We start from the raw sequence: 16,667 nt of genomic DNA, 5'->3' as shown, positions 1-16,667 counted from the left end.
GTGACACAGAACTCTAAGCATCCTAGGTTAGGATTTGGAGCATTAGGGAGCATGCTGAGGATGGAAGGGGAGTGGGAAAGTGAGCCACAGGTGCACGCCTAGGCCTCAACTGTCAGAGGGCTTCTTCTTAACTTGTTCCAGGTATGGTTAATGCTGTCTTGTAGATGAGTATTACTGTTAGCTGGATTCCCACTAACCAACATTTTTTTGACTGACACTTTTGCAGTTTTCGAATCCCTAACTCAAGGGACAAAACTTTTTAATTGACTTCAGCCAGGTTTTTTTACCACTGGGATAAATTTAGATTTTATTATGCACACACACATCCTTTTAAAAAATATCACCCAGCTTTATATTTGTATCCCAAATATTTTTTCGCAGCTGTAGAATTCTCACCTCGGCTGTGCTTTTGAGAAGTGCTAATTCTACCATACAGTGCTGGCTGGGCAGCCACTTGAAATGAGGGCTACTATTTTTTCAATTCAATTTCTTTTCTTTCTTTCTTTTTTTTTTTTTCTTTTTGAGACAAGAGTCTTGCTCTTGTTGCCCAGGCTGGAGTGCAATGGCACGCAATCTTGGCTCACTACAACCTCCGCTTCCTGGGTTCAAGCAATTCTCCTGCCTCAGGCTCCCGAGTAGCTGGGATTCCAGATGCACACCACCACACCGGGCTAATGTTTGTATTTTTAGTAGAGACGGGGTTTACACCATGTTGGCCAGGCTGGTCTTGAACTCTTGACCTCGTGATCCATCCGCCTCGGCCTCCCAAAGTGCTGGGATTACAGACATGAGCCACTGCACCTGGCCTGTTCAACTCAATTTCTAAGCCCATAGGTCTCCTTCAGGCTTTGAAATAGCCAAGAGACCAAGCTCCCAAGATATGTGTGAGAAACTAAAGTGTGCAAGGACAAGAGAAGCTCTAAGATGAATAGATTGTCTTGTTTCATTTATACTGCAATTGCTAAAATGACATGCTTTGGGGACATTTGAAAAGTTGCCATCAAAATGTATGATTGAAGTTTTGAGCAACCAAAATAAGATCGAATGTAATAACATTCACATGTGCATGGCAGTGCCTGCCAAACTGCTGCACAGTAGACTCACTTGGGGAGCTTCTGAAATTCTAAATGGTCAAGCTGTTCCCATACCTGGGAGTGGGGATCCGAATGTCTGTGGATGGGAGTCAGGCATTCGTTTTTTAAAAGATCCCTAGATGATTCCAAAGTTCAGCAGAGTTTGGGAACCGATGGCATATGGTAGTACGAGTTTACCATATGACTTAAAGGACTCAACTAACTTTACAGAATGCTTTACTTCACAGACCTCATGGATGTTTACATTTAAAATGCTTCAATATGATGATAGTAAATTGTTTCCAAAAAATTGTGAAAGAAACTGTCAGTGAAATTGAAAATTATTCTGTGATCTAAAACATTGCCAAAATATTGTAACCCACTCCTTTTTAGAGGGAGAATGTCAGGAACATTTGTTTCCAGCTTCAAAATCCTTTTTATAAGTATAGAAGCAGGAGAAAGATGAAGGGAAAAAAAGATATAAACAAAGAAAAACTAAAATGATTATTTACTAAGAACTGCAAATGCTCATTTTCTGGGCACACCACAAAGTTCCATTCTCTGTTCCTAGGACTTTGCGTAATACACAGGGACATGATGGTAAAAGGCTGATGCTTTCAGTTTATCAAAATAAACCTGAGTGTTCCTTTTCCCAGCCCTCAGTGAAAACTGAGACTTTACTCATCTTTATGAAAAAAGAAAGAGAAAGAAAATAAAATGTGTCCTAGTAGTGAGCTTGCCTGTCCTTTGAATTGTTTTGTGGTTGCGATGTCACCCTCCTAACTGATTATCCCTCATTCCACAGATTTCCACGTGTTGGGAACATTCGAGGATTATGTCAGCCGAGACTCCTGCCACCTGTCTGGTAAAGAGAGCAATTTACAGTAACAAACACACGCCAGACTTGGATGAATTACCCTCCCCACAACCCGTAGGTCTGTTGGGGTCATTCAGTTCCTCAAACAGTCCCGTTTCTATAATTTCTTCCTGCCATGCTATAGGAACAGCACCTGTTGCAAAGTTTTTGAAGAACTGCTTATCTTTGTCATCAAATTCCACCCCCCGAACCTCAGAGAAATCATCAATTTCACCGATGTCTTTGGCATAAACCACTGAAGGGTCTGGCACAAATGGGGGTTCAATTAGGCCGGCTTCTAGGCGAGGAAAGTTGATCGTTTTAAAGAAATGATGTTTCCTGGGATCATCATACTTTTCTCTGTGAAGAAAGGAGACATCAGCCTGAGACAGAGTTAACAAACCAAAATGGGACACGTTCTAACAATACAAAGTGTGTAGCATTCTTTTCTTACATTTTATTTTAATTGCAAAGACAATATAATAACATAAAGAATAACTGAAAAATAATAGCTTTTGAAATCACCCCAAATTCCCATATAAATAGACAGCACTCTCATTATTTGTAGACAGCTTTCACCTGTAGACGCAATTTTTAAATAGTGAAGCTTTGGACATGACTTTTATTCTTGGTGTTTCAAGGAAATACTAGGAAAGTTCTGTAGAACCACACCTGCTTGCCTGTAGCTTCCAGTCATTGCCTTTTCAGGGTCACACAGAACAAGTTAAGCATATCTCTGTCCCACACAACCACCACTCCCATTTTAAAAGGCGGCACTCGTATCTCTTTATTGGTAATATGATATGATTTCCAGAAGCCCCACTTACCTCCCCAACTGCCACAATAATCTTGGTGTTATTTCTTTAAAGACTTAAAAAAATCCATTAGCAATTTGCAGTAGTAGGAATTAGCATAAATTTAGTATTCAACACTATGATTATTATTATCAAACCCTCCATCTCTATGCTAGAAATTATTCCAGTATCTAAAGAAAAAAGCATGTTCCCAACTGTGTAACCTCTATTATTAATATTAGTTATCTATTGCTGTGTAACAAATTGCTCCAAAATTTTGTGCCTTAAAACAACAAACATTTATTATCTCACGGCTTCTGAGGGTCAAGAATCTGGACATGGCTTAACTGGGTGTCTCTGTCTCACAGTCTCTTCTGAGGTTGCAGTAAAGCTGCTGGCTGAGACTGTGGTCTCATCTGAAGGCTCAGCTGAGGCTGGGGGATTTGCTTCCAAGCTCACTCATGTGGTTATTGCAAGCCTCCATCCCTTATCACATGAGCCTTCACAGGGCTGCTTTAAAACATTGCAGCTGGCTTTCCCAAGGTCAGTGATCACACACAGACACACACACACACACACACACACACACACAGAATGCTCAAAATAGAAGCCACAGTTTTTTTAATAATCTAATCTTAGAAGTGACATCTCATCACTTCTGCCATATTCTATTTCTTATTGAAGGAAGACCACACTTAAGGTAAAGGGATCATACATGGGTATGAATGCCAGGATGTGGGGATCATTGGGAGCCATCTTAGGGGCTGCCTACCATACTCCTCTTAGTTACTCTTAAATCTAGGTTTTTTTTTTTTTTTTTTTTTTTGAGATGGAGTCTCGCTCTGTGGCCCAGGCGGGAGTGCAGTGGCCGGATCTCAGCTCACTGCAAGCTCCGCCTCTCGGGTTTACGCCATTTTCCTGCCTCAGCCTCCGAGTAGCTGGGATTACAGGCGCCCGCCACCTCGCCCAGCTAGTTTTTTGTATTTTTTAGTAGAGATGGGGTTTCACCGGGTTAGCCAGGATGGTCTCGATCTCCTGACCTTGTGATCCACCCGTCTCAGCCTCCCAAAGTGCTGGGATTACAGGCTTGAGCCACTGTGCCTGGCCAAATCTAGGTTTTAACAAAATAAAAAGTGGGCTGTTTTGTGGCATCAGATTCAAAATTTTTTTTTTCCTCTAAAAAATGTGAATAGCCAGATGCGGTGGCTCACGCCTGTAATCCCAGCACTTTGGGAGGCCGAGGTGGGCGGATCACGAGGTCAGGAGATCGAGACCATCCTGGCTAACACCGTGAAACCCTGTCTCTACTAAAAATACAAAAAATTAGCCGGGTGTGGTGGCGGACGCCTGTAGTCCCAGCTACTGGGGAGGCTGAGGCAGAAGAATGGCATGAACCCGGGAGGCAGAGCTTGCAGTGAGCTCATTCCAGCCTGGGTGACAGAGTCAGACTCTGTCTCAAAAAAACAAACAAAAAAAAATGTGGATAGATTTCCTGGTCTGATTGAGAAACATCTTCTACATACAAGTGGCCAACAAATATATCAAAAAATGCTCATTATCACTGATCATCAGATAAAAGTAAATTAAAACCACAATAAGATACCATCTCACACCCGTCAGAATAGCTATTACTAAGAAGTAACAAAACAAACAAACAAACAAAAAAACAGCCAGGCACGGTGGCTCACACCTGTAATCCTAGCACCTTGGGAGACCAAGGTAGGCAGATTGCTTGAGCTCAGGAGTTCAAGACCAGCCTGGGCAACATGGTGAAACCCCATATCTACTAAAATACAAAAAATTAGACAGGTGTGGCGGCGTGTGCCTGTAGTCCTAGCTACTCAGGAGGCTGAGGCAGGAGAATTGCTTGAATCCAGGAGGCGGAGATTGCAGTGAGCTGAGGTCGTGCCACTGCACTCCAGCCTGGGTGACAGAATGAGATTCCGTCTCAAAAACAAACAAAAAACAAACGAAAAAATACCAACCAACCAACAAACCAACCAACCAAACAAAAACATATTGGAGGGGCTGCACAGAAAAGGGAATGCTTACACATTGTTGATGGGAAGGTAAGTTAGTTCAGCCATTCTGGAAAGCAGTTTGGAGATTTCTCAAAGAACTAAAAATAGAACTACCATTTGACCCAGCAATACTATTACTGGTATATACCCAAAGGGAAATAAATTGTTCTACCAAAAAGACATACACTCATATGTTCATCACAGCACCATTCACAATAGCGAAGACATGGAATCAACTAAGGAGTCCATAAATGGTGGATTGAATAAAGAAAATGTGGTATATACACAATATGGAATAATGTGCAGTCATAAAAGGGAACAAAACCATGTTCTTTTCAGCAACATAGAAGCAGCTGGAGACCATTTTCCTAAGTGAACTAACATAGAAACAGAAAACCAAGTACCGCATGTTCTCACTTATAAGTGGGAGCTAAACATTGGGTAAACATGAACGTAAAGATGGGAACAATAGACACGGGGGACTACTAGATGTTTTGGGGGTGGGGCAAGGGTTGAAAAACTATCTATTGAGTATTGTGCTCACTACTTGGGTGGTAGATTCAATTGCATCCAAAACCTCAGCATTACACAATATGTCTTTGTAACAAACCTGCACATATACTCCCTGAATCTAAAATAAAAGATTTTTTTTTAAAGAAATGTCTTCCTTTTAAAAAAAGTCAATTTCTGCCATAAGTTAACCTTAATAGAAATTAATCATATTAATGGTCCATCCTTTACATTTTCCATTCAAGATATCAAAAAGCTTTTTGGGAAAGGATTGAGAGTTTGCCCCATATATTCCCTTCGGAGATTCCCCACTATGTCAGATGATAACGACAACAGACTCTGCCCAGCAAGATGACTAAAGGCAATATCCAATAATGGCACAACTAATAACAAGAATGAGGATAACTGACATTTATTCAGGGCCTACTCTCAGTTAATACAACATTCAGCTCTTCATTATATTATTACATTCAACCAGTACAACAGCCCTGTCTCTAACTCCTGTATTTTTGACTCCTTTATGTGCTTCTGTATTCATGAATAACTGTGCATCTAAGGAAGCCACAGTAAATAGGTGACTTTTTCAAAGGAAAATTTATAATTAAATTTTATTATGAGAAGAGAAACTTAATTGGAGGCATCTGATGATCCAGTGATTCCTTGGGTTCTTGTTCTGTGACCCAGCCCTACCCACTTCCAGAAAGGTCTATCCGGAACTTCGTGGACTTTTCCCACTGTGTATGGAGACCTGGATCAAAGGTGCTACAAGGGGTGTCTTTTCTCCCAAAGTCTCTACCAAGTCTCCACCAACTGAAAGAAAGAAAATGCAGGCTTGCCATCTACCAGAACCGACTGCCCCAGTGTCTGCGTGGTTTACATCTTGTAGGTTAAGAGCCTTGAGGGAGAGTTACTGAGATACATGTAAGCTTCAAAAATAGATATTTAGGCCAGGCACAGTGGCTCACACCTGTAATCCCAGCACTTTGGGAGGCCGAAGTGGGTAGATCTCCTGAGGCCAGGAGTTTGAGACCAGACTGGCCAACATGGTGAAACCCTGTCTCTACTGAAAAATACAAAAATTAGTCAGGCGTGGTGGCACATGCCTATAATCCCAGTTACTTGGGAGGCTGAGGGAGGAGAATTGCTTCAACCTGGGAGGCAAAGGTTGCAGTGAGCCGAGATCGGGCTATTGCAGTCCAGCCTAGGTGACAGAGCAAGACTCTGTCTCAAAAAAAAAAAAGAGAGATTTTTTAAAAGTCAGGTTTATTGAGGTATAATTTACACAGAAACATTCACCTTTTAAAGGTATCAGATTTTTAAATGTGGCAGAAGGATAGAGCTAGAATGCCATCCAAATAGATCAGGAATGAGCCCCAGACCTGCATGTCTCAAAAGAGAATGAAGGCATTGGAATGGGAGTAGGTGCCACAGGGAAGGTACTTGCATCGCTTCCATGACCACTGGCAGACATGAATTGAACACACCGTACCAGGGGCCAAAAGGGCCCTTAAAAACTCAGTCTAAGCAGTAAATGGAGACTGCCCAGGAGCTTGGTAACCTTGGGAGACTTGCCAGACCAGTCTTTACATCAGGATGAACAGTTCTCACATAGCATCTCAAGCCCACCACGCCCAGGGAGCCTTGGTTTGTCCATCAGTGGTGGCTGACTGCAGCCCTTTTGCAACTAATTATAAAAGACAAGGAAACCATGGGTCACTTTGAGGTTTCCTTTATGTTCTTCAATAACCCAACGACAATCCCCTGGAGGGCAGGATTCATGCCTTGTATACCTTTTCCCAAGAAATGTCTGTAGGTGCTGCTGCTACCAGTGAAGACTGGGCTTTCCAATCTCCATTCCTTGTTCTTGTGGCTGGGCCACCACAAAGATGATGTCTTTGATCTCTTGCACTAGCAACTCCCACCACAGGTCTGTCATTAAAAGAGCAGGCTGATTATTTCACTCTTGCATCTTTCCCTGGCAGTTCTGTGCAGGGCTCTTTTGGCCCATCATTGTGCGGTGCACTTTGAACAAATAGGAGAGGCTGTTGCTGGAGGCATTATCTTTTGTAACAGCCAAAGTGGCAGCTGCAGGGAGGACTTCTGCTCATTGGAGTGGAATATATTTCAGAGCATTAACAGAGGCTCTCGTATTATGGAACCCCACACAGAGATTACAATGGATTTTCTTATAATAGTCAATGAAGCAAAGATACCACCTGCCCATACATGAGGCCCACAAGGGAATTTGGTCTGCCAAGAACAGTAGGTATTGGCATGAAATTGTGTGTTGGAGAAGCACTTAAGTCAGAGACTTTCACGATTATTTGCTCTTGTTCTGCTGCACTGGCTCACCAGAATAAAACCTGCAGAAACCTAAGTGGTCTTCACCATTTATTTCTTTGGAAGACCCTGTAGTTGATTCCATCTGGAGCCCCTGGAGATGCTCAGAAAAGCTTTTGGCTTCTCTGCAAAATTAACTCCCAGACCCATAAAGGCAAAGAAGGTAATCCTTTTCAGTGATGTCTAAAGGAGAAGGGTTCTTAATTCATTTCAAATGCTTAAGAAGGCAACAGGGAGGGAGCATTTGAACTCCGCTGTGTAACATGCTGTCGAGGCATTTGCCTTGGCTTGGAGGATGCCCACTACATTAATCCAACGTGATCTCATTTGATTAAATTTTTTAAAAATATAAAGAGTTGAAATAAAAATGTTGGAAGATTCTGCAGTTATAGAGGCCGTAAGAAAAAAAAAATGTTGGAAGATTTTCTGTTTCACTGAACAGCTGTTTTTTATATGCCTTTTCTCTAATGTTGTAAACAGTCTTATTCAAAACAGTCACAACAACAGATGCTTTATTAGAAAGGCTTTGCTTGAGGAAGCAGCTTCAGGCAGTGACCAGTGTTTAGTATGCTTTAAAGTGGTGTTTACAGTGCCTTAAGGTCGCATTTTCATGAAGTTTGATATTTCATTTTGTAAATCCAAAGTCTGCTTATAGAGTATTAAGATTTATTTTATTTTATTTTTATTTTTTAAATTTTTTCCTGAGACAGAGTTTTGCTCTTGTTGCCCAGGCTGGAGAACAGTGGCGTGATCTTGGCTCACTTCAACCTCCGCCTCCCAGGCTCAAGTGATTCCCCTGCCTCAGCCTCCTGAGTAGCTGGGATTACAGGCACCCGCCACCGCACCGGGCTAATTTTTTGTATTTTTAGTAGAGACGGGGTTTCATCATGTTGGCCAAGTTGTTCTTGAACTCCTGACCTCAGGTGATCCACCCACCTCGGCCTCCCAAAGTGCTGGGATTACAGGCGTGAGCCACCGCGCCCGGCCAAGATAGATTTTAAATCAAACGTGGGAATCGAGGCATCCAAGTGGGTGTTTTTCCCTTCGGGGAAGTCATCTAAACAGACTTTCCTCCTGACTCAGCCACTGCTCCCGCACCCTCGGATACTCACTGAAGACCATGAGGGTAGAGATTGTTAGTGATTGTCAGTGGTCACCATATCCTATTTGATTCTCACTCCTGGGCACGCAGAAGACACTAGTCAGCCCCCTCACTCGTAGGCAGGATCCGAGGATGAGTTCTGGTCAACAGAATTGTGTGTGAAGCATGTGGGATCGAGACTATCCCGGCCAACACGGTGAAACCCTGTCTCTACTAAAAATACAAAAATTAGCTGGGTGTGGTGGTGGGTGCCTGTAATCCCAGCTACTCGGGAGTCCAAGGAAGAAGAATTGCTTGAACCTGGGAGGCTGAGATTGCAGTGAGCCAAGATTATGCCATTGCACTCCAGCCTGGGCAGCAGAGTGAGACTCTGTCTCAAAAGATAATAATAATAATTTGTAAGTCTCCAATAACTGAATGTAAGAGGGTAAGAGGGTAGAGAATGTGTTTCCTCCCTGACAATGTGTGAGTGTACACATATAAATCTCTCTGAGAAGGAGAGAAAGAGAGAGGGAGAGAGAGGAAGGGAAGGAGGGATGGGGAGAGAGAGAAAGAGAAGGGGAGACAGAGAGAGAGAGAGAAAGAGAGAGAGAGATTTCATTTAGGGCTTTGTAAATCCAAAGTCTGCAGGGTAGTTTAGCACGCTGGAAACCCAGGGAAGGATCGCAGTTTGACCCCAAAGGTGGTTTGCTGGCAGAATTCCCATTTCTTCTGGGTAAGTCAGTCTTTTCTTATTAAGGCTTTCAACTGATTGAATCAAGCCTATCCACGTTATGGACAGTCATCTACTTTACTCAAAGTCTACTGATTTAAATGTCAATCTCATCTAAAAATCTGCCCAGAAATATCTCAATAATATTTGACCAAATATCTGAGTACTGTGGCCTAACCTAGTTGACACATAAAATTAACCATAATACCCACAATCTCCTCATTTTATATATGAGGATATTGAGATTCAAGGAAAGCAATTCAATTGCTTGAGGTAAAATAACCAGTCTATAGCAGAGCTGGGACTTGAATCTATCGTGAATCTAAAGCTCTTGATTTTCTCCCTACACAACATAGTCACTCACTGCCAAGGGTCTTTTCACAGGCCAACTTTTACTTCTTTTTTTCTTCTATAGAATCTTTTTTTTTAGAGACAGGGTCTTGCTCTGTCATCCATGCTGGAGTACAGTGGCATGATCATAGCTCACTGCAGCCTTGAGCTCCTGGGCTCAAGTGATCCTCCCACCTCAGCCTCTTGAGTAGCTGGGACTACAGGCATGCATTCCTACACCTGGCTAATATTTTTATTATCCGTAGAGGCAGGGTCTCTCTATGTTGCTTAGGCTGGTCTTGAACTCCTGGACTCAAGTGATCCTCCCACCTTGGCCTTCCAAAGTTTTAAGATTACAGGCATGAACCACTGCGCCCGGCCTTCTAAAATAGCTTAATCTTATTATTATATCATAAACCATAAAACTTGGCTTCAATTTTAACAGCTGGCAACATCATTTGTGCTCATGTAAATATTTTTTGAAGGACTGATGATATGCTACGGGAGACATTTGAAAGGAACAGAATTTTCCAGAGCTGTGACTATCAGTACTGGTAGTTTTATGTTTTTATTTTAATTATTATTACCATTATTATTATTTTTATTATTTTGAGACAGAGTCTTGCTCTGTTGCCCAGGCTGGAGTGCAGTGGTGCAATCTCGGCTCACTGCAACCTCCACCTCCTGGGTTCAAGTGATTCTCGTGCCTCAACCTCCCGATTATCTGGGATTACAGGCGGCTGCCACTACTCCTGGCTAATTTTTTGTATTTTTAGTAGACATGGGGTTTCACTCTATGTTGGCCAGGCTGGTCTTAAACTCCTGACCTCAGGTAATCCGCCACCTCAACCTCCCAAAGTGCTGGCGTGAGCCACCATACCTGGCTCATAGGTGTGAGCCATTGTGCCCAGCCTGTTTGAATTATTTTTGAATAGATAATGTATGTAACAGTGTTAAGTACCTTCACACTACGTTGTTGTGCAACCAATCTCCAGAACTCTTCATTTTGTAAAACAGATAATTTATACTCATTAAACAATTCCCATTTCTCTTCCCCTTAACCCCAGGAAACTGCCGTTCTACTTACTTTCTTCTTTTTTGAGATGGAGTCTCACTCTGTCACCCAGGCTGGAGTACAGTGGCTCGATCTCAGCTCACTGCAACCTCTGCCGCCTGGGTTCAAGCGATTCTCCTGCCTCAGCCTCCCGAGTAGTTGGGATTATAGGCACCTGCCACCACGCCTGGCTAATTTTTGTAGTTTTATTAGAGACGGGGTTTCACTGTCTTGGCCAGGCTGGTCTTGAACTCCTGACCTTGTGATCCACCCGCCTTGGCCTCCCAAAGTGCTGGGATTACAGGCATGAGCCACCCTGCCCTGACTTCTACTTTCTGTCTCTATGAATTTGACTACTCTAGGTACCTTATGTAAGTGGAATCATGCAATATTTGTTTTGTTTTATGACTGCATGTGATTTTAATACATTTATTTACTCAACATGGTTCAAGATGCAAAAGAAACTAAGGTGATACAGTGAAAATTCTTATTTGCATCCCCATCCCCAGCCCCCAATTTCCCTTCATCTGACATAACCAATCCTATAAATTCTTTCAAATATTCTATATAACCATTTGAATTATGTATTCTTTTTTCTTTTTTTTAACACAAGCTGTTTTGCACCTCACTTTTCCACCTTAAAATACATCTTGGAGATCGTTCCACAGAAAGTGCTCATAGTGTTTGAAAGTATTAGAAATATTTAACCATATAATATGCAAGTAAAAATAGGAAAATCATAATACTTAATTCCAAGATGTTGCCACAAATCAAAAGTATTCTCCCAATCCCTGTGGACAATACTGGTGTCAGCAATCCTCTCTGTTACCTGCTAGTTTACCTGCTTCCTAAGCGTTGCTCTGGTTTCTTAGCCAAGAAGAGCCTGCAAATATCTTTTGCTTCCTCTGTGAAGTTATCATGCTGGAATTTGACCTCGTCTTGCAGAGTTCTTTGCTTTAGATCCTCTTTACTGACCTTTTCCTTGTAATCTTTGAATGGTGTTCGTCCAGCAACCATTTCATAAATGCTGCATCCCATGGCAAACCAGTCCACAGGATAGGAATAACTTACCTTTTCCATTAGGATTTCAGGAGCCATGTAACCATTGGTTCCAGCCTGTAACATCCCAAACAAAAAACAAGACAACACAGAACAAAGACAATAAGGTGAGTGCAGCAGACACTGCTGACTGCCTACCTAATACATATTCTCCTTTTCTTCCCTTGTTCAGGGAACCCTATTTGTTTGGAGTGGCAATGTGTCTAACCTATTCCTTTTGCTGCTTTCCCAGCAGCTTTGGGTGCAGCCAGGGGAGGCCATGAGATTCATTTTGGCCAATGAGATAGAGTTGGTGGCTAAGGTCATCAAGAAAAGGGAAGCCGTAGCTGCTCTTGATGTGGGAAAATCTGTTACCTCTCTTAGGCTCATCACCTCATCTTTAAGATGAAAAGTTCAAGTGGATGTCTGTAAGATCCCCTAAGCTTTGCCTTTCTTAAAGTTCACAGATAATAGAAAATTAGATGCATATGATTTTTTTAAGGTTGAGCACTTTATTACTAATATTAAATGTTCATATATTGTCTAGTCTATGATGTTTCTTATTCTATGTGCCATGTAATAACATTAACATCACACACACCTCTGCCTGCCTGTCTCTGCACTGAATAATTAACACTGTCATTTTAATTGAGGAAATTCTGCACACACATGAAATTTCATTTTACATGCATGACTATGTATTACAGGCACACTTCTACTGACAATGTATGCCAAATGATCATTAGATTAAATATATATACATATTCACTATATATACATACATACTTATTTCTATATATAATACATATAAATTTATATATGCTTGTATGTATGATAAATTACACATAAAATTTACTATCTAAATCATTTTGCAGTGTAAGTTCAGTAGTGTTAAGTACATTCTCACTGTTGTGCAACCAATCTCCAGAACTACTCATCTTGTAAAACTGATAATTTACACTCATTAAACAACTTGCCATTCCTTCTCCCCTCAACCCCAGGCAACCACCATTTTACTTTCTCTCTCTATGAATTTGACTACTCTAGGTACCTCATATAAGTGGAATCATGCAATATTTGTCTTTTTACGGCTGCATTGATTTTAATTCATGTATTTACTCAACAAATATTTAATGAAATCTGCAACACACCTTGCAATTTTAAGGTATATATTTACTTCAGATTTGTTCTGTTTTGAGATGGAGTCTCGCTGTGTCACCCAGGCTGGAGTGCAGTGTCCTGATCTCAGCTCACTGCAACCTCTACCTCCCAGATGCAAGCCATTCTCCTGCCTCAGCCTCCCAGGTAGCTGGGATTATAGGCGCCCACCACCACACCTGGCTAATTTTTGTATTTTTTGTGGAGATGGGGTTTCACCATGTTGGCCAGGCTGGTCTTGAACCCCTGACCTCAAGTGATCCTCCCACCTCAGCCTCCCAAAGTGCTGGGATTACAGGTGTGAGCCACCATGCCTAGCCGACTCGGACTTTTCGGAAAGCAATATGACAGAGAGCAATGGGAAACAAAAAGTAACAAACTGTTCCTGTCTTTCAACCAGATTATCTAACTTTGGAGTATGTACCTCAAAGAGACTCAGAAGAAAGAAAAAGGAATCTATATTGAGATGTTCATAACTTCATTAATTCAGAATGGTCACAAGCTGGAAACACCCAAAGGTCCATCAATAAGATGATAAACCAGAGTCTATTGTTAATACCAAGAAATTTATATATGTAATGATTGTCACCCACTGATTACAACTATGCATTTCAGTACTTCAGGAAAGGTTGGAAAAGTTGGGTGCAGTGGTGTATGCCTGTAGTCCCAGGTACTCAGAAGGCTGAAATGGGAGGATCCTTCATCCAAGGAGTTCGAGGCTGTGGTGCGATAGACAAACCACAGCACTCCAGCCTGGGTAACTTAGTGAGACCCTGTCTCTATGAAGAAAACATTAGGAAGTGTTGAGCTGTGCATTAGGTGTTTTATTTCTAGTTGCTTAAGTATTTTTTAATGTAAGGCTTTAGAAATATAAAATTTCATGGATAATTTCCACATGGTTCACAACAACGAAAAAACATAAACAATCCAAGTACTAATGAAGAGTGATTGGCCTGAACAAGAAAGTTCTGGAAGTGACTAGGGTCTAACGGGTGTGCATGAGTCAGCATGGCACTGCTGTTTTCAGAGAAGCTGGTGTATAATTTGGGTGACCATATGTTCCGGTTTGCTTGGGACAGTCCCGGTTTACATCTGTTGCCCTGGCATCTTGTCCAGTTTTGCATTTGTCCAGACAAGAGTCCTGTAGGCACCTCTGAGGCCCAGGATACAGTCTTACTCATCTTTGTCTCCAAATCCAGGCGTTTATCACAGGGCCTCACCTAGTGCATGCCATGTTTTTAATTAAATAACCACGAAGACGGTGACTAGATGTTTTCCATTCATTATGCAGAAAACATTTGTTGAGTCATGCCCCGCAATGAGTTGCAGGGATACCGAGACCTGTAAGGCCTGGCCCCCACCCTTGAGGATTTAGAGACTGGTTGAGACAGACAGTCAGAAGGTTGATTCAACAGAGTGTGGAACACGTGCAGGGGGGCCCACGGGGTCGGTGTGTGCTTGTGTACGTATGTGATTGTGTGCGTGTGATTGTGTGTGTATATGAGTGTGTGTGTGTGTGTGAGTGTGGGTGTATGAGTATGTGTGTGTATGTGAGTGGGTGTATGTATATGTGTGTGTGTGTATACATGTGTCGGTGTATGAGTGTGTGTGAGTGTATGTGTATGTGCGAGTGTGTGTGTGAGTGTGGTGTGTATGTGTATATGTGAGTGTGTGAGTATGCATATGTGTGTGTATGTGCATGTGAGTGTACGTGAGCATATGTGTATGAGAGCATGTGTGTATGTGTGCATGTGTATGTGAACGTGTATGTATGTGTGCCTGTGTGTATGTGCATGTGAGTGTGCGTGCGTATGTATGTGTGTATGTAGGTGTGAGCATATGTGTGAATGTACATGTGTGTATGTAAGCATATGTGTATGAGAGCATGTGTGTATGTGTGTGTGCATGTGTGTATGTGAGTGTGTGTATGTATGTGTGTGTGTATTTGAGTGTATGTATATGTGTGTATGTGAGTGTGTGTATATGTGTGTGTTATGTGTGTATGTATGTGAGTGCGTGTGAGTGTGTGTGTGTGTGTTGAGAATACTTCACTGAAGAGCCACAGTTGGCCTGAATATGAGGGAAACACCTAGAAGGCTATCCAGGTAATGAACATGTGCAAGAGATGGAGTCAGAAAAAGTGTAAGGTATTCAGGGAGCTTTAAGGAATTTGGTGTTTCTAGAATACATGATCTGGGGGTTGCCATGGAGGGAGGGGAGATGGGATTGAGAAACTGTATTCTTAGGTAGCAAATCTATTCCCAGCCTCCCTTTCCCTTGCCTCCCTCTATCACAAAATGCCAGATGACTAACGACAACATCTCTCCCAGCCTCCTTTGCACAGAGGATAGTGATCTGAGATAGATTTGAGAGGTGTGCAAGCTGAAGGTGCAAAGGCTTGGAAAAAAGAGAAGTGAGTTTACTGGAAAACAAAAGATGTAAGATTGATTAAATGGATGGATAGAGAGGATGGATAGATAGATGGACATTTGATTAAGCAAATCTAGTAAAATGCTAATGATATACAAGGAATATTATTTGCCATAGAAAGGAATGAAGTACTGGCCGGCAGTGGTGGCTCACGCCTGTAATCCCAGCACTTTGTGAGGCTGAGGCAGGCAGATCACGAGGTCAGGAGTTAGAGACCAGCCTGGTCAACATGGTGAAAACCCGTCTCTACTAAAAATACAAAAAATAGCCGGGGGCGCCTGTAATCCCAGCTGCTTGGGAGGCTGAGAGAGGAGAATCGCTTGAACCTGGGAGGCAAAGGTTGCAGTGAGCCGAGATGGCGCCATTGCACTCCAACCTGAATGACAGAGCAAGACTCTGTCTTGGGGGAGGGGAGGATGGGGAAGAAAGGAATGAAGTACTGATATACATGCTTCAACATGGGTGAACCTTGAAAACATGCTAAATGGAAGAAGCCAGTCACAAATGACATATACTGCATGATTCCATTTATACGAGGTGTCTAATATAGGCAATTCCATAGAGACAGAAAATAGATGAATGGTTGCTTGGGGATGGAAGTGCAGAGTAATGGAAGTGACTGCTAAAGGATATGGGATTTCTTTTGGGGGTGAAGAAAATATTTTAAAATCGATTGTGGTAATGTTTGCACACCTCTGTAAATGTACTAAAAACCGGTACTTTTTGTTTTTCCTTTGAGACATCTGTCGCCATCTGGAGTGCAGTGGTGCAATCTTGGCTCACTGCAGCCTCCACCTCCTGGGTTCAAGCGATTCTCCTGCCTCAGCTCCTGAATAGCTGGGACTACAGGTGTGCACCACCATGCCCGGCTTTTTTTTTTTTTTTTAAGTAGAGACAGGGTTTCACCATGTTGGCCAGGCTGGTCTTAAACTCCTGACCTCAGGTGATCCATCCTCCTTGGCCTCCCAAAGTGCTGGGATTACAGGCGTGAGCCACTGCGCCCAGCCAGTACACTTTAAATGAATGGTTTTTATGGTACTTAAATCGTATCTCAATAAAGCTGTTAAAATGTCAATGATAAACTCTAGGTAATGGGTATTTCAAAGGTGCTTGTGTGAAATTCTTTCAACTTTGCTGTATGCTTGGAAGTTTTTATAATAGAATATGCAGAAGGGAAAAGGAGAGTGAGGGAAGGGGGATGTGATGCCCAGCTGGCTGCTGGTTCATCAGGCACAAGGGACTCTTCTGG

The 16,667-nt window shown here is 42.3% G+C and overlaps 1 protein-coding gene across 1 annotated transcript in view; it reads right to left on the bottom strand.

Annotated features, from left to right (window-relative positions):
• Positions 1-528: 528 nt before the first annotated feature.
• Positions 529-16,667, bottom strand: part of GRK7 (G protein-coupled receptor kinase 7) — a 40,912-nt gene continuing 24,773 nt past the window's right edge. Inside the window, exons 3-4 of the mRNA XM_050778100.1 lie at positions 11,634-11,908; positions 529-2,289 (exon numbers count right to left, since the gene is read on the bottom strand). Of these exons, the coding sequence (XP_050634057.1) occupies positions 1,953-2,289; positions 11,634-11,908 (612 nt within the window). The 3' untranslated portion in view covers positions 529-1,952. The remainder of the gene's footprint in view (positions 2,290-11,633; positions 11,909-16,667) is intronic.

The sequence above is a fragment of the Macaca thibetana genome, chromosome 2, assembly GCF_024542745.1.
Source record: "Macaca thibetana thibetana isolate TM-01 chromosome 2, ASM2454274v1, whole genome shotgun sequence".
NCBI classification, from domain to species: Eukaryota; Metazoa; Chordata; class Mammalia; order Primates; family Cercopithecidae; genus Macaca; species Macaca thibetana.
The sequence above is the reverse complement of the archived record's forward strand: the minus strand, read 5'-3'. Positions and strand labels throughout refer to the sequence as shown.